Raw genomic sequence first — 17,561 nt, 5'->3', positions numbered from 1 at the left:
TCCATTTCACCTCTGCAGCATCTCTGGTCCATTTCACCTCTGCAGCACCTGTCCAATACACCCAGTTCTCTCTCTGACACTACCTCCCCTTTGCAGACCCTCATCACCTCACATTTGGACTATTGCAATAGCTGTTGGGATGGGGTAGGGGGGTTCTGCCTACCTCAGGTCTCTCCTCACTCCAATCTATCCTCCACTTGGCCACCAACGTGATTTTCCTACAATGCAGTTCTGATCATGTCACCCCCTTACCCAATAAACTCCAGTGGCTCCCTATCACCTCCAGGTTCAAATTCAAAATGCTCTGTTTGGCATTCAAAGCTCTTTATAACCTGCCCCCTCAGATTTATAAACTTTTCACACCTCACTCCCCAACACGTGCTCTTTGATCTAATGACACTGGCCTCCTGGTTGTTCCAGGTAAGTTTTTATAGTTTGGAAAACGCATTGATACTGTTTAAATCTAAGTAGAGACTTTTCACCCAAAATGTCATCCTGATCCTAATAACTCTCCAGGAATACTGGAGGTGGAATTTTGGGTTCACGCAGATCCACCCAGAACATTCTTGTTCGGGATCCACCAAAGCTTGTGTTTGGGGCTCCCTTCAGGTAATTCATGTGTGGCTCATGCAATATATACAATGTAAACCTTTATCAGAACCTGAGGGAAGGTTTTGTCCAGTGCGTGCTCCCTCTACCCTCTTTCTCCCTCCTGCCCTCTGTCCCAAACAACCTCATTATTTCAGGTTTGGGGTTTGTTCTCATGAACAAAACAGTAACACACAGTAACACACACTCTGCAGGGCTGGTCTCCTGCAGAGGTTGAAAGTCTTGAAGGAAACAAGACATTCTTGTAAGAGATGGAGGGTGGGGGCTGCTAGGTGGTGCTGTGGATACAGCACCAGCCCTGGAGTCAGAAGGACCGGAGTTCAAATCCGGCCTCAGACCAAACACTTGACACTTACTAGCTGTGTGACCCTGGGCAAGTCACTTAACCCCATTGCCCAGCCAAAAAAAAAAAAGAGATGGCGTGTGGCCAATTCTCCTTGGGCCGACTGGGATCCCCACAGCTCTGCAGCTGCTCTGCTGCCCTTCTCCCCAGAGAGTCCCTGGTACACCTTACTTCAGAAGGGAGATGAGGAAGGAGCCAGAAAAGCTCTAAAGAAACTGAAAAACTGATTATGTTGAGGCTGAGGTGGAGGAGGGCCGTTTGGAGGATGAGATGGAGAAGGCTGCTGCCAGGTGTCTGTGCTGACACTCTTCTCCACAAAGTCCCTCAGCTGGCAGCTCATTTCAATGATCGTCTTAAAGGTTGGCCAGTCACGCCCAGGAATCAATTCGGTCTGTTACTATGCAGACTAGATCTAGGGAGTAGGAGTGTATGACCACAATGTCCAGGATTTCCCAGCAGGGACAGGACAGGTGCTGGCAGTGGGATGAGGCCAGGACAGTCCACCATGGAGCTCTTGGGGAGGAGGCCACTCATCCTAACGGACTTCAGTGTCTGCTGCCTGGCATGTAGCCTGATAACAGCAGCCCTTTCACTGCAGGTCACCATGGCTGGGATGCTCTGTGTCATCACCGCTTGTGTGATCTCCTACGTTATGGGCCGTGCTATTGGGCCTGGTCCCATTCTTTCACTGATTATCACTGAAGTCCTCCCACAGTCCTCCAGGCCAGCTGCATTCATGGCCAGAAGCGCTGTCCACTGGTTCTCCAACTTCACCTTGGGACTGATCTTCCATTCAGGAAGGTCTTGGTGCCTACAGCTTAGTCATCTCTGGTGTGATATGTCTCCTTACTTCAATTTACATGTACTTCATCATCCCAGAGACCAAGGCTAAAACATTTATGGAAACCAATCAGATGTTTGTCAAGATTAATAAGGTGTCAGAAGTTCAGCCAGAGAAACAGGAACTGTAGGATTTCAAGCCTTCCGTTCCTCTGTAGGAGTGCCTGGCCTACATCAGCCTGCCCCTTTCACTTTTCCAGCTCAGAAATGGGCCTATCCAGAAACAGGGATTGGACCTGGAGAGACTGTGGCTCATGACTCCAGATTCCTGGCAAACTGGGAATATCCATTGAAGAAACAAACCAAGATCTTTCTATGAGTCCCAGCTGCTCCTCAGCCTGGCTTGAGCAGCAGCTCCTTCAGTAAGATGACTTCTTATCATCTGAACTTTTATATTGAAAACAATCACCGAGGAGAGATGATAGGAACAAAGTCTGGGGACCTTCACAGGCCTGTGGGTAGCCCTGGAAGAATCAGTTTCTTCCTTCCTATCACATTCTGCCCTGGAAGCAGCATTCTTAGAAAATGCCTCGTTAGAAAGACAAACACACCAAGACAAATAGATGGTTGTGGCTAATTCAGCTAAGTGGGAACATAAAGAAAGGCTCAAGAAGAACCCATTCTTACCTTAATCCTAAATGTTGTTTGTTAAGGAGAACTGATTGGTTCTATGTGCTCATTAAAGCACAGTTGGTCGTTAAAAAAAATCAGCGTGTCTCCTACTAGTATCTTGACACAAGGCAACCTATCTCTCAACTCTGGGGCATTTTCATTGACTGTTCCTTGCCTAGAAAGCCCTCCCTCCTCATCTCTGCCTCTGGGCTTTTCTCTCCAGCTAAAATTTCACCTTCTGTTGGAAGCCTTTCCCGATTCTCTCAATGCTAGTCCCCGCCCTTTACTCATCCCATCTGTAGCCTGTTTGTACCTCGTTATTGGCATGTTGTCTCCTCCTCTAGACCGTGAGCTTCTTGAGGGCAGGCACTGCCCTTGGCCTTTCTTTGTGCGCCCAGCAGTGGTTGGCAGAGAGCAATGCTTAATACATGCTTGTTGACTATTCTGTAGGTAACAAACTTGCTTTCATCTGAAAACTTTTTCTTTTCAGTCCCTCCCTCTTTGGGCTCTCCATGGCTCCCCTCTTCCTCTGTCTCTCCCTCCCCACAGTCTCTGGTCCAAGTGAGGGAGCTGGAATTCTCCTTGTTCCCCACGCCCACATCCAGTCTCTCCTCCTCTGATATTCACTCAATTTGTATCTGACACCCAATCAACATTCTGATAGCCATTGTCTACAACCTGCCTCATGAAGGTGGGGAAAATCACACTCTGACTGGGTCCACTACAAGTTTATGTGACACACCCCCACTGGGCCCTCATTGCTGCCAGGCAATCCTACTGTATCTTCCTCTTCAGCTCACTCTCCCACTCTCCTCAATAGCTCTTCCAAACCTCCTCTTCCTCCAACTCTCTAAGCTGAGACTCTGCCTCCTATTTTACAGAAAAAAAAAAATCAGGTCATTCACCAAGGGCTCCCTCTCCTCCCCTCTTGCTCATCTCCCATCACTCAGGTCCCTTCTGCCCCTCTCCTCCTTCCCCCATCTCCCATGATGAGGTGGTCTGACTCTTGACTAAGGCTGAAATCTCCATCTACATACTATATCCCATCACATCCTATCTTTTCCAGGTTATCCCTCCCCCACCCCAACTATCATTAACACTAATCTTCAATCTTCGTCTTTACCAAAAAAGAAAGAAAAAAATTCAAGGGGCAATAGGTAGCTACTGAACATTTTTTAATAAGACAGTGAGTGTCATTTGTTCTAGGAAGCTGTTTGCTCTGTGGTGGGCCACCAAGAGAGGGGAGATTGAATGAAGGTGATCTCTTAGGAAGTTAGGACTGAGGCTGTGTGAATTAATCATAGAAAACGTAGGGATGATATGCAGACAGGAAAGGTTCACAGAAGGAAGAGAATGAAAGGATGATATGTAGAATATTCTCAGTGAATTTAGATGTGATGTTTTCAGTGCCCACAGAGTGTCTCTATGAAACAGAGAATAAAAGTGTAACAGACAAAGTGTGTATCTCTGGGTGTTTGCTGTTTGTCCTTCATCTCAAAGAGGACCAGAGACATCAGGAGGGTGATGTCTTGACCTGCAAGTGAGTTGGATTTAAATGAGGCAGGACTGTGCAATGTCATCAGCCTCACTTTCTCCTCCAGAGTCATCAGGGTCCAGTGGCAAGACATGGGTCAGGATGACTGGTCTGTGAGTGATGATATCCTGACAAAAGAGAATTCAGGAGTGATGTGAGCAGAGTCAGAAAGGCAGACACCCTGCCTGCTCCCAAAACCTCACAACATTGTGGTGAGCCACCCTGATGTGGCCTAAGGATGGAGCACACTACCCTGCTGCTGCCAGGGAGGGAATGGAGTGGAGGAGCTGAGAGGAGGGGAGCACCTTAGGTGCAGTCGGGTATTTGTCACCAGCCGATGTTTCTTAATTTAATTTTGTCTTCCTGTGTGTGAGAGAGAACTAGAGGAAAGTTGGGCTATGGATAGTGATGGGAAAAGAAAGAAAAAGAAAGGAAAAAGAAAGGGAAAGGAAAGGAAAGTGAAAGGAAAAGTAAAGAAAGGAAAAGAAGGAAAAGAAAGGAAGAAAAGGAAAAGAGAGGGGGGAAATAAAGGAAAGAGGTGAAAAGGAAAGGGAAGAAAGAAGGGAAAAGAAAAGAAAGCAAAGAAAAAAGGGGAAGGAGAAAAGGAAAGAAAAAAGAAAGGAAAGGAAAAGGAGGAAAGGAAAAGCAAAGAAAGGAAAAGGAGATAAAAAGAAGAAAGCAAAAGGAGAAAAGAAAAGAAAAAAGAAAAAAGCAAAGAAAGAAAAGGGAGAAAAGCAGAGGAGAGAGGGGAAAGGAAAGGATAGGGGAAAGGAAAGGATGGGGGAAAGAAGCATGGAAGCCTTTTTCAAGGCACCAGAGAACAGCAGAAGTTTGGAGGGAGATACAGACACACAGGACAGCCTTGAAACTAACTGTGCCTTGGAAAACACCAACCTGAGCTTCAATTTCCTCTTCTTTGTCCCTTGACTGTGCATTTGTTGACGTTTGTTGACGTTTGATATCTAGAGTGAGCACTAGGCGTTCCCCCACAGCAGGAATGGTAGATGGGACCTTGCTGGGGGAATCGGTTCTGGGGCTGTGGGGCCCCCCACCCTCTGCTGGGCTCAGGCCTGGGGTGGGTCCTCTTCCCAGTCTGGCCCAGCCCTGTTGTGGAGGGCAGTGGGGTCGGGCCTACCTCCTTCCGTTCCCTTGTCTCCCTGGGCCTGTCGCCATTGCAGGCTCCCTCAGCCATCTAGGCTTTATGATGTGGCTCATCTGATTAGCCCCGGTCCCAGTCCCTGACACTGGTCCTTACTCTGCAAGTGGGAAGCTTGGGGGTGGGGAGGGGAAAGGGAAGGGGAGAAGCCAAGAGAAATAACATACACGTGTTCCAAGAAGTGCTAATGGAGTTTATTCCCCAGATTAGCGTCTCTGGAGGAGGGGCGTTAGGGCCCCTTCCTCCCCTAGGGCACTACGGCTAAGGAGTCCCGACAGAGCAGACAAGGAGGTCCCTTGTCCCAGTGGCCAGGCCTGGCGAGGGGCAGTTCAGAGATCTGGGCTTGGAGCCCCACGGAGCCCAGCACGGTGAGCTGCCCTCTCGGGTACTCTGCCTACGGAGCGTCCCTCCTGTGGGCCTTTTTGTGAATGACCAGCTGGGACTTCCAGTCAAAGCTCTCCCCACACTCCACGCACGTGTGCTGCTTTTCGCCCACGTGGGCCTTCTTGTGAATGACCAGCTGGGACTTCCAGTTGAAAGATTTCCCGCACTCCTGGCACTGGTAATGCTTCTCGCCTGTGTGGCTTCGGCGATGATTGCGCAGCGTGGACAGCTCCCGGAAGCCCTTCCCACACTCGCTGCAGCGGTAGGGCTTTTCTCCCGGGGCCGCCCGCGGCTTGGCCCTCGGGTCCCGCGGGTCCCGGGGCTCCCTCCTCTCCTCGGGCTGACTGGCGGCCGGACCCGTGTGCGATCTCTGATGAATGACAAACACGGACTTCCAGTCGAAGCCTTTGCCACACTCGTCACAGACATAGGGTTTGTCTCTCGAGGCTGGGAGCGAGTTCAGCGCGCCTTGTGGAAAGCAGCCTCTGTCCCTCTCCATCCACGCGGAGGCCACTCCCCCGGGCAGCAGACCGCCGCCGGCTCTGCCCGGAGGGCTTTCCCAGGCCACCGAGGGGGCCTTTCTTTTCCTTCCAGGGCTTCCTGGCTCTGTGGCGGACCAAAGACCTTTCCCGGCCCCCGGACTTGGCCCGTCTCCCTGGGCTTGTCGGGGAGGCGGATGCTGAGATGCCTGGGACCTTGAACCATCCCTGGCAGGGGACTCCTTGTGGTTCTGCCTCCTGCCTCCTACGGAAAGGGAAAGGCTTTAGGGACCGGCACAGAAGGAGGGAACAGTCCTACCCCAGTCCCCAACAAAAGGGAAGTGGGAATGTAGGGAGTGAAGCGGAAGCCCTGGGAATGCTGACCACGGCACTGCCCCATATTCTCTAGAAGATTCAGGAAACCCGGGAAGGGGCAGCAAAGCATCCCGGCCAGGGCTGGGGGGCCCGGATGGCGGCCTCCTGGAAGGTGCGCCCACTGCTCCAGCCTCCTCCACAGACGGTCCAGGCCGTCCACTCAAACCTGCCCATAATTGGTCAAGCCCAGGTGTTTCCTTTCCCTTAGAGCCTGTGGGAGGGGACAGGGAGCTGGGGGCCCCACCCAAGGCGGGCAGGGCTACAGGGGAGAACCCGCTGTCCTGACTCCAGTTGCCTAGGCGAGGCCTTTCTCAGGTGCCCACCTGGAGGGCCAACGCCTTTGGGCTGCGCCTTGTCCTCAGCTGCTGAGCATGGTCCGGGTCCCCACAGCTCCTCCCCGCGCTCCATCAGGGCCTTGGCATCTGGTTTGGGGGCAGGGATTCCTGTCACAGAGAGGAAGTGATCAGCTCATCCACAGCAGTCATAGGAAGGAATGGTAATTAACAATAATCGACCACTGGAGCATGGAATAACCTAGGCTTTGCCCCACGAGGCAGGTAGCCTCTGTCTGAGCCATGGAAAGGCCAAGGGACCGGCTGGTGGACAATCACACAGCTACTAAGAAAGAGCTTAGACCTAGGGCTTCCAGAGTCCAAGGCTGGGCGTCGCTCGACCAAGACATCACGTGCCAGGAACAACTGCTATAACCCCGGCTCCCAGAGGGATGTGCCAGCCCTACCCATGTGGCTTCTAGCTGCTTCCTGGTCCCCTACCCCCTAAGTAGGGACTTAGTACAGCACCTGGCACATAAGGAGCCTAATAAAGGAAGGAAATAATCATTTATTGCGCACCTACTATGTGCCAGGCATTGTGCTAAACACTTTGCAAATATGATTGCATTTGATCCCCAACAACACTGGGAAGTAGGTGCTGTTATTACCCTATTTTACAGTTGAGGAAACTGAGGCAGAGGTTCAGTGACTTGCCCAGGGTCTCACACAGCTAGTAAGTCCCTGAAGCCAGATTTGAACTCAGGTCTTCCTGTCTCCAGGTGCAGTCCCCATCCCCAGGGCCACCTAGTTCCCAATAAATGTTCCATCCGCTCATTCATCCTTTGTAACCTGGTGGCCACTTGATCTCCGCCTCAGTCCCGTCCCACCTGACCACCACAAAATAACCACTCACATTTCTGGACCCCCATCACACCAGCTCAAAGTTCAGGAGTACACCAGTCAACAGTGATTCCAGTCAATATTTATGAAGCACTTACTATGTGCTCAGTGCAGGGGAGACAAAGACAAGAGTGAAGACTCCTGTGCCCTCAAGGAACTTCTCTCCACCCAGGAGATGAGTCAGTAGAAGCAGAGGGTACAAAGGAGGCTTAGGAAGGGAGCGGGGAGGGCACGCGTGCCAGCCGTGAGGCACAGCTTATACAAAGGCAAGGAGGTGGGAGAGGGAACAGCACTTAGAGGTGACCGGGAAACCACGCAGACAGTTCAGAGAGTGGGTGTAGAGGTGACAGGAAACAAGATGGACTAGAAAAGTGGGGTTGGCCGGGAGGTGACAGGGAGTCAATGGTAGGTGACTTCAGATCCGTGGCAGCTGTGTGAACGGACGGACTGGGCAGCGACCTCAATGAGAACAGGGGCCAAGGGAAGTGAAGGCCAGAAGCCACGTGGACCGCTGACATGGCGACCGCTCCTAAGCTGCCTCAGAGACAAGGGGAAGCTACGGGACAGAATGTCTGAAGGCCCTCCCATGAAGGGATGGAGAGAGACGATGCTCCAGGCCACAGACTTTGAGGGAGCAACGTCCAGGGAGGAGAGTATGACAGTAGGGAAGGGCCCTGTCCAAAGGTCACCTGGGCCATGAGTTAAGATGGTGGTAGGGATGGAAAAAAAGGAGAACCAAGGGTCAATGAAGTGTTTAAAAATAGAATTTCTGAAAGGGACACAGCCTAGTAGGGCAACGTTTGTACTACCATGTTAAATTTAATACAGATTTTAAAAAACAAGTTTAAAGTAATTTATTCAGGGTTTCACATTCAACTGTTTCTTCTGGTGGTGTTTTTCTCTTGTGTAGGCAAATGCTGGAGATGCGTTGCTAGTCTATAACATTTTTCTAAAGGGGACCTAAGGGTGCCAGGAACTGAGTATCCAGGTTTCCGATAAACAGTAATTTAGCCATGCATTCCTTGTCTAAATTTAGAAGAGGGTTGAAGGATTGGGTACACAGCAATCTCGGCTTTCTTTGCACAAGTAAAACCAGGAACCAGAAGGATAGAGACAAGCTTGGCTCACAGGTTCCCCAGGCAGTGAAGGCTGATGAAGGTGCCCCAGGGAAGGTCCTCATTGCCTCCGGTGCCAGCATAAGAGCCAGCTGTGAACAGCTAGGAAAGCTCTTCCACACCTGTTATCTGCCCTGAGGGCACCAGAGGGGGAGGCCCCAGAAATGGCTGATCAACTCCTGGAGCCACCTGCCCAGCTATCATGTGTACTTTCTTCAGGAGAGCTGGGGCACTGGACACTGGACATCACAAAAAATGAAATGGACTGCATCTGACCGACAGGAGACCAGAGTGGTGAGACCAGAGTTGTTTCAGAATCGTCTCTGGAGGAGGGGAGATCTGACCAGTCAGTCAATTCACAAATACTAATTATTATGTGTAAGGAATGCCATTAAGTGCTGGGGATACAAAGAAAGGTTTCAAAAGTGTGCTTGCTAGCGGAGCCAAGATGGCGGAGGGAAAGCAGTGACTTGCTAGAGCTCTCCCCCAAACCCCTCCAAATACCTGTAAAAAATGGCTCTAAACAAATTCTAAAGCAGCAGAACCCACAAAAAGACAGAGTGAAGCAAATTTCCAGCCAAAGATAGCCTGGATGGTTGATCAGAAAGGTATATCGCACCGGGCTGGGAGAGGAGCGCAGTTCGGCATGGGCATGCAGGCCGCAGCGACCCTGGAGCAGGCCTCAGAGGGCTGAATAGCGGGCAGCTGTGGCGGTTTCCAGACTTCTCAACTCACAAACGCCAAAGACAACTTAGAAGGTCAGTGGGAAAAGTCTGTGACTGTTGTGAGAGAAGGAGCTAGATCTCAGCCACCCCCGGGGCCGCAGCTGTTTCCTGAGCTTCAGGACCACAGACTGAGGGGGAATTGAGTGGCTGATCAGAGGGGGATTGCAAGGATCTCTTTGCCAGTGCTGAGGCTGGAATCTCTTGCTTTGCCCGTGCTTGGATCTGGGTCACAGTTCTGAGGGGTGGTCCTGGGGCGAGGAGGAGCACTGGTTTGGTGGAGCTTGTTGTGGCGGTGGAGAGGAAACACCTCACCGCTTATTATACTACCTTGGAAGAACTGAAAATTTACAGGTCCCTAGAAGTACCTCTGAAAATAGCTGTACAAACCCCCAAAGCTTGGGACAGTACATTCTCCACATTGGAAACAGACTTTTCCCTTAACAAAGAGTTTAAAACTCAAGTAATTGGCCGGGATCATGAGTAAACAGTGCAAAAAGAGTCAGACTATATTATCTTATTTTGGTGACAAAGAAGATGAAAACATACAACCAGAAGAAGACAACAAAGCCAAAGCTCCTACATCCAAAGCCTCCAAGAAGAATATGAATCAGTCCCAGGCCTTGGAAGAGCGCAAAAGGGATTTTGAGAAGCAAGTAAGAGAAGCAGAGGAAAAACTGAGTTTTGCAAGAAAATCATGAAAAACAAGTCAACAGCTTGCTAAAGGAGACCCAAAAAAATACTGAAGAAAATAACACCTTAAAAAATAGCCTAACCCAAATGGCAAAGAGGTCCAAAAAGCCAATGAGGAGAAGAATGCCCTAAAAAGCAAAATTGGACAAATGGAAAAGGAAGTCCGAAAGCTTTCTGAATAAAATACTTCCTTAAAAATTAGAATAGTGCAATTGGAAGCTAGTGACTTTATGAGAAATCAAGACACTGTAAAACAAACCCAAAAGAATGAAAAATTAGAGAACAATGTGAAATATCTCATTGGAAAAACAACTGACCTGGAAAATAGATCCAGGAGAGAGAATTTAAAAATTATTGGATTATCTGAAAGCCATGATCAAAAAAAGAGCCTAGACATCATCTTTCAAGAAATCATCCAGGAAAACTGCCCTGATATTTTAGAACAAGAGGGCAAAATAGAAATTGAAAGAATCCACTAATCACCACCTGAAAGAGATCCCCAAAGGAAAACTCCTAGGAATATTGCAGCCAAATTCCAGAGTTCCCAGGTCAAGGAGAAAATATTACAAGCAGCCAGAAAGAAACAATTCAAGTATTGTGGAAACACAATCAGGATAACACAAGATTTAGCTGCTTCTATACTAAGGGACCGCAGGGCATGGAATATAATATTCCAGAGGGCAAAGGAGATAGTATTACAACCAAGAATCACCTACCCAGCAAAACTGAGTATACCTGCAGGGGAAAAAATGGTCATTCAGTGAAACAGAGGACTTTCAAGCATTCTTGATGAAAAGACCAGAGCTGAATAGAAAATTTGATTTTCAAATACAAGACTCAAGTGGAACATGAAGAGGTAAACAGGAAAGAGAAATCATAAGAAACTTATTAAGGTGGAATTGTTTACATTCCTGCATGGAAAGATGATATCTGTAACTCATGAGACCTTTGTCAGTATTAGGGGAGTTGGAGGGGAAAAAATTATATGTACATATATAGAGATATAGATAGATAGATAGATAGATAGATAGATAGATAGAGGGCATGTTGAAAATGAAGGGGTCATATCTGGAGAATAAAATTAAGGGGTGAGAGAGGATTATACTAGAAGAAGGAGAAAGGGAGAGTTAGAACAGGGTAAACTATCTCACAAAAAAAAAACAGAAAAGAAAAGGCTCTTACAGTGGAGGGGAAATGGGGGAAGGTGAGAGGGAATGAGTGAATCTTACTCTCATAGAATTTGACTTAAGGAGGGAATAACATACACACTCAATTGGGTATGGAAATCTGTCTTTCCCTACAGGAAAATGGGGGGGAGGGGACAAGGGAGTAGGGGGATGATAGAGAGGAGGGCAGATTGGGAAAGTGGGTAATCAGAAGCAAATACTTCTGAGGAGGGTCAGGGTCAAAAGAAAGAATAGAATAAATGGGGGGGATAGGATTAAGGGAAATAGAGTTAGTTTTTTATAGCATGTCTACTACGGAAGTGTTTTACATAACTGCACATATATAACCTATATTTAGTTGCTTTCCTTATCAATGAGGGTGGGTGGGGAGGGAGGAAGGGAGAAAATTTGGAACCCAAAGTTTTAAAATCAAATGTTTAAAAAAAATGTTTTCACATGCAACTGGGAAATAAGAAATACAGGAAATGGGGTACAGAAATCTATCCTGCCCTACAGGAAAATTGAAGGGGAAGGGGATAAGGGGGGGGGGAGAGATAGAAGGGAAGGCAGACTAGGGGAAGCGGTATTCAGAATGCATGCCATCTTGGGGTGGGGGGAGGGGCGAGATAGGGTGAAAATTTGGAACTCAAAATCTTGTGGAAGTAAATGTTGAAAACAAAAAAAAAATAAAAATTACCATAAAAAAAAAATGTGCTTGCTAGGGGCAGCTAGGTGATGCAGTGGATAGAGCACCGGCCCTGGAGCCAGGAGGACCTGAGTTCAAATTCAGCCTCAAGACACATGATACTTACTATGTGACCCCAGGGAAGTCACTTAACTCTGACTGCCTCACCCAAAAAAAAAAACAAAAACATGCTTGCTGCCCTCAAGAAGTATATGCTTCAATGGGAGGTGGGGGGCAGGAAAAGGTCAAAATTGACACCAAATTAGAGTAAGGGATATAAATGAAGAGGAGAGGATGCAGGACTAAGTTGACCTCCTCAAAAAATGAGAAAGGGATAGGGGAAGAGATAATGACACTGCTCATTGCCAATCCCACAGAAATGGGGAGAGAGGGTGAGAAGGGCATCTGAAATCCCGCCTCGTGAGGCGCCTCCCTCTTCTGGGGCCATTAGGAGCCTCCCATGAGACAATGGATGCCAGGGTTACTTACTGTCCTCATTCTCCTGGTTAATGATATGATGGCAGCCCGAGACCAAGGCAGCCATTGCCCAGCCACCATGACAGCAGAGGCCAGTGACCGAGGAACAGCTGAGGAACACTGGATAATGCACTGCACATGGTGTGCATTCAGGGGGGCACAGCTGAGATCCTCCCAAGATCCCTTCAATGGAGAGGCAGACTTTGCTGTGGACATGGGAGTCCCACCTAACTCTGATGGGCCTTTGACCTCTCCTCATCCCTAATGTCAGACACTCAGGCAGTCAAGTGGGGTGCCAAAGGATCCTAAAGACGCTGGAGGCAGCCTCTTCTACTCTGGGACAGCTCTCATCATAAAGGAATCTTTTCCTGGTGTCTTCCCTCATTATGCCCCTGGTTCTGCCCTCTATGGCCGTGCCTGCTTCCAAATAGCTGTCTCATTGAGCCTTGAAGAAAGCGCTTGTCCTCATCATCGGGTCCCCCAGATCTCTTCTCTGGGCCAACCTGGTGGGGATGAGCCTCTCTCCACTAAGCAAGGCTAGTCCTTGGGACAATACACGTGACCAGGGTCAGAATTTGCTGCTAGCCATCCATGGGCACAGTGCCCAAGAGCCCAGGTTCCCCAACATGCCCACCATGAGGAAGCATGAGTGACCTGACTTAATGAGGATGGGGGCGCTGAATGTCAGGGCATCTGGAGGAAAGTCACAGGGAGGAGACAGGAGGCACGTCAGTCTTCATTTCTGTCGGCCTTTCATGGGCAGGACCGACGCCTGATTGAGGCTGTCTTTGGGAAAGGTCTGAGATGGAGAAAGGGTGGCAATGGTCAACACACCAGGCACACCAGCTGACTGAAAGGGTCAGAGAACACGAGAAACTGCTCCTCATTTGCACTGGCCTGAGATACTCCTCAAGCAAGGGGTCTCCCAGGCCCTACACGGAAGGAGGCTTTGGTCCAAGGGAGGCAAGGCACAGAGCAGGCAGATTTCTGCCTGGCCGAGCGGCTCACCGCTGTCATGGGAAGTGCAGATGGAAGGGCCACGCCCCTGCAGGCAGTGAGGTCTGCAGATGATGCTATGCCCCTCACAACCCCTCAGAAGGATGACACTAACCTTGCCCACAGGTAGGGCAGAGCGGAGCAGGAGCCCGAGTCAGTCTTGGACACCACTCAACCAGCCACCCCCAAATCAGCATGTCCAAGGCATCTTCAGTGGCAGGGGTCCTCTGGCCCCTCCCTCTCTAAGCCCACCTCTGCCCCACCGAGAGATACAAACCCAAGGATGGCCCCTGGCCAAAGAGGCCAGCTGCCACCTCTCCAGGAGAGACTGCCACGCACTGGGAAAGGGGTCCCTGCACTGACGCATTCAAGTACTACAGATATGAAAACTGGGGATTGGAGAAGCCAGACAGTCACCAAGTGTCCATCCTCCTCCTGGCCCAGCATTCAAGCCTATCCAGACATCGCACAAGTGGTTCCAGGTCTGCGAAGGCCGAGACCCGAGTTCAAGCCCCACCGTGGCTGTCATAAACTAGATATGCTGAACATCCCCGGCCTCTCTATGCCACAAGTTCATAATTCTCGCTGAAAATCCTGCTGCAGCCCTCCCCTCTGGCCCCGTCACACGGAGTCTGCCCAAGGTATCTACTTCTGACCCCCCCTGCGCCCCCTCACCTTGTGTCCTTACATCCTGCAACTTCCACCCAATCCGCTCCCCCACCACCCAGCCTCCAGACGACCCGCTCCCCCACCTCCCAGTCCTCAAATACAGCCCAAAGAGTAAGACCAATCCTTACCCAGGGAGACCACACTGCCATACTTCTCCAGCATGACGTCCCAGTACAGCTCCTTCTGGGAGGGGTCCAGCAGGCCCCACTCCTCCTGGGGAAACAGCACTGGATCAGAGGCTGCCTAGCACAGGGGCCCTGAGGGGAGGGGGTGCAGAATGGGGCAGGAAGAAAGAACCAGACTCCCCCCAGCCCCCATGCAGTGCCTACAAGACAGCAGCCATGGTGTCAGGGATTGCTGAATGAATTACATGAGATAGGCTGTGACTGGAAGGACTCTCTTGTTTACTACCTACACTGTTTCTAAAATCCCACCACAGAAGAAAGGTTCATTTCTCAAGGTCTGAAGATTCTGGATTTCAAGAGGTCCTCGGTCAAATGAATGTCCACCTTGGAGGGGCAATATAGCACACTGGACCTAGCTGAGCTGAGAAAGCAGGGAAGGAGGAATGCAGGGGAAAGTATCATGGCGCAATCACTGCAGAGCTGGGAGGGACCTCAGACGCCAAGGACTCCAAGCCTCTGCTGTTAAAATGCAAGAGGCTGAGGCCCAGGGCAGTAAGGTGACCTTCTCATGGTGACAGAGATAATAAGCATCAAAGATAAGATTCAAACCCATATTCTCTTGCTCCTATGTCAAGTCATATTTGGTCATTCACTGATTCATTCATTCATTCAACAAGCACTTATTAAACACCTACTATGTGCCAGGCATGGGGCTAAGCTCTGAGGATACAAATAACTGCTCCTCCATGTCTTCTGCTGAGTTATTACCTACATCACACTCCTACTGTGGATGTCTGGCAAGGGTGTCCTGGGTCCTCTTCTCCACTCGCTCCAGGGGACTTCATCAATTCCCATGGCTTCAATTATCATCACCATGCTGACAACTCCCAGACACACACACACACACACACACACACACACACACACACACACACACACACACACACACACACACACACCCCCATTTCTGCTGAAGGCATTGCCACCCCCCCAAGTTTAGCAATGTTCTAGATGCCTCTCTATCATCCCCCACATTTAATCAGGTGCCATTTCTGCTCCCATATCTCTGACATCCAACCCCTTCTCTCCACTCCCACAGTGACCACCTGAGTTCAAGCCCTCGCCATCTCTTCCACGACTGTTGCAGCAGCCTCCTCATTGGTCTCTTCGCCTCCTCCCCACTGCCGCCAAAGGGATTTTCCTTAAATTCAGATCTAATTCTGTCACTCCCCTCTTCGACCAAGGCCAGTGGCTCCCTCTGTTTAGCCTTTAAAGCCCATACAACCCAGCTCCAATTTATCTTTCAGCCTCAATGGACACTTCGCCCCCTGGCCTTCCTAGTGTTCTTCACCCATAAACTCCACCTCTCGGTCAACCAATAAACAAGCATTTCTCATGAGCCTATTCTGTACCAGGCACTGCATGCAAAGAAGGAAACAATTCTTACTCAGAAGGAGCTCATATTCTACTCCACACAAGGAGAGACAGCAAGGTGGTTTCGCGCGAGGCAGTGCACAACGAGGTGGAGAGATGGCCAGGAAAGGCTTCATGCTTGAAGGAAAGGAGGGACTTGGAGACAGGAGAAAGGAGGAGGGCATTCCAAGTATGGGGGACAGCCAGTGCCAAAACACAAAGACAAGATGGAGTGTGAGGCAAGATGAGGCAACAGACCCTAATAGGGTGGCATGTGAGGTTAGCAACCTGGAGGACTGGGAGGATGGGAAGTCTGGAAGACAGGAGGGTTTAGGGGGTAAGATTATGGCGTCCGTTTTGGACTAGTTGAGAGTTGGAGATGTCTCTAGGGCTTCCGGCTGGAAATGTCCAATAAGCAATGGGGGATGTAGGACTGATGCTCGGGAGAGAGACTGGAACTGGATGTGTAGATCAGGGGAATCAGTGCACGGGAGCCGGAGAGTGTTGGACTCTAACCTTCCTTATCTTTACATCAATGATGGAAGAGTCGTCTCTCTTCCTAAAGTTACCATCACTCTCACTCCCCAACCTCCTCCTCAGCCAACCCAAGAGAATATCCCTTCTGGAGCTAATTGGCGGCCAAAGCCATCTGGTTTTCTTCACAGACTTCTGATTTCTTAATAGACAAAAACATGGAACCTCAACCTTTATCTAGATATGGGCTACTCTTCTGGAACCCTTCCAGTCAGGAGTCCTGATCCATCTGGCCTCCATGGTACTTCTGAGGCCAAATGTACCCCGCAGTGCTCAAATCGATCTTGCTACCTGATCAGACACGTGAACCTAGGGGCTGCCCCTCAAACCCTCCTCCTCCTCAGCTGGGCCTACTTCTCCCAGGAGCTGCTGGGTTCTCTCAACATTCCATCATTAGAAGGCCCACCTTCCCATCCAAAATCTGTGCCCTCTCTCTTTAGGTAACTGGGCACTTCCCAAATCTGCCTCCCTCCTGACCTCTCGACTTTCCAGCCAGCACCCAACAACCCTGGTGGCACTTTGGAGACCCCGCCTCAAGTTTCCACGGGTCACCCCGGCAGGTGACGTCCCCAGACTAGAAGATGGACATCGAGGTGGTCGAGAGCATCGGCCCGATGGCCCCTGCAGCCTCAGACACATCCTCTTCCTCCCTCCTGTCTTTTCCAAGGATCACACACCATCATTCACAGGCACTCCAGAGTGACGGCCACCTGCAAGGCTCTCCCACGAGGACAGCCCTTTCCTTCCCTCTGCTCTCACAGATGTTCAGCTCAGACATCTGTCAGCGAGGCATGACAACCTCGCACACGACACACAGGAGCCAAGGGTCAGGTCATCACGCCCTCGGTGGACACGACGCAGACACAAGGCTCACAGCTCTCCTGGCTCGCGGCTGTCTGGCACCCTATGGCACCTGCTCAGCCCCTGCCCACACGGCCTGCTGCCTCCACCGGGGTGGCCCCTGGGGGCTCTCCCCCGTTGCCTTTTCTTTTCCTGCAGTTATCCCGTCAGCTTTGGGGGCATCAATGGTTGCTGCCACGCTCTCCCCGTCAGGCTCCACGTGGAGGATCTGTTTCATTTCTGAAAGTGGCCAGGACACACAGGCATGGACATGATAGAGGTTGGGGGGAGGCTCCAAGAGTCCACAGAAGACTCAGGGCGGGGTGCAGCTAAGGAAGACAGAGCAGGCAGTGGACAGCATTGCAATTGGAGGTGGGAGAGACCTGGATTCGAATCTTGCCCCTGATTTGGGGAGCCTGCAAACCTGCTTGATGCAAGGAGAACCTTCCTGGTACTGCTGTCCCACCAGGCCAGCTCCTGTGACAGTGATGCTGCAGCCGTTGGCTCTCTCCTCAGCTCTAGTCTGCTGGACATCTGGACGATGAGTCCTGGACAGGCGCCTTCCGAGACAGACAGATCCTGGACAGACACCTCCCGGACAGACGGATCCTAGACAGATGCG

General features: G+C 50.4%; 1 protein-coding gene and 1 pseudogene across 3 annotated transcripts in view; one reads left to right on the top strand and one right to left on the bottom strand.

Moving 5' to 3' along the window:
• Positions 1–5,466, top strand: part of LOC114040943 — an 8,106-nt pseudogene extending 2,640 nt beyond the window's left edge.
• Positions 5,267–17,561, bottom strand: part of ZNF446 (zinc finger protein 446) — a 20,663-nt gene continuing 8,368 nt past the window's right edge. For all 3 annotated transcript variants that reach the window (XM_027859143.1, XM_027859142.1, XM_027859141.1), the window contains 3 exons: positions 14,156–14,240; positions 6,656–6,775; positions 5,267–6,222 (listed from right to left, as the gene is read on the bottom strand). In XM_027859143.1, the coding sequence (XP_027714944.1) occupies positions 5,489–6,222; positions 6,656–6,775; positions 14,156–14,240 (939 nt within the window). In that variant the 3' untranslated portion in view covers positions 5,267–5,488. The remainder of the gene's footprint in view (positions 6,223–6,655; positions 6,776–14,155; positions 14,241–17,561) is intronic.

The sequence above is a fragment of the Vombatus ursinus genome, unplaced genomic scaffold, assembly GCF_900497805.2.
Source record: "Vombatus ursinus unplaced genomic scaffold, bare-nosed wombat genome assembly UNPS02014159.1, whole genome shotgun sequence".
Lineage (NCBI taxonomy): Eukaryota > Metazoa > Chordata > Mammalia > Diprotodontia > Vombatidae > Vombatus > Vombatus ursinus.
The sequence above is the reverse complement of the archived record's forward strand: the minus strand, read 5'-3'. Positions and strand labels throughout refer to the sequence as shown.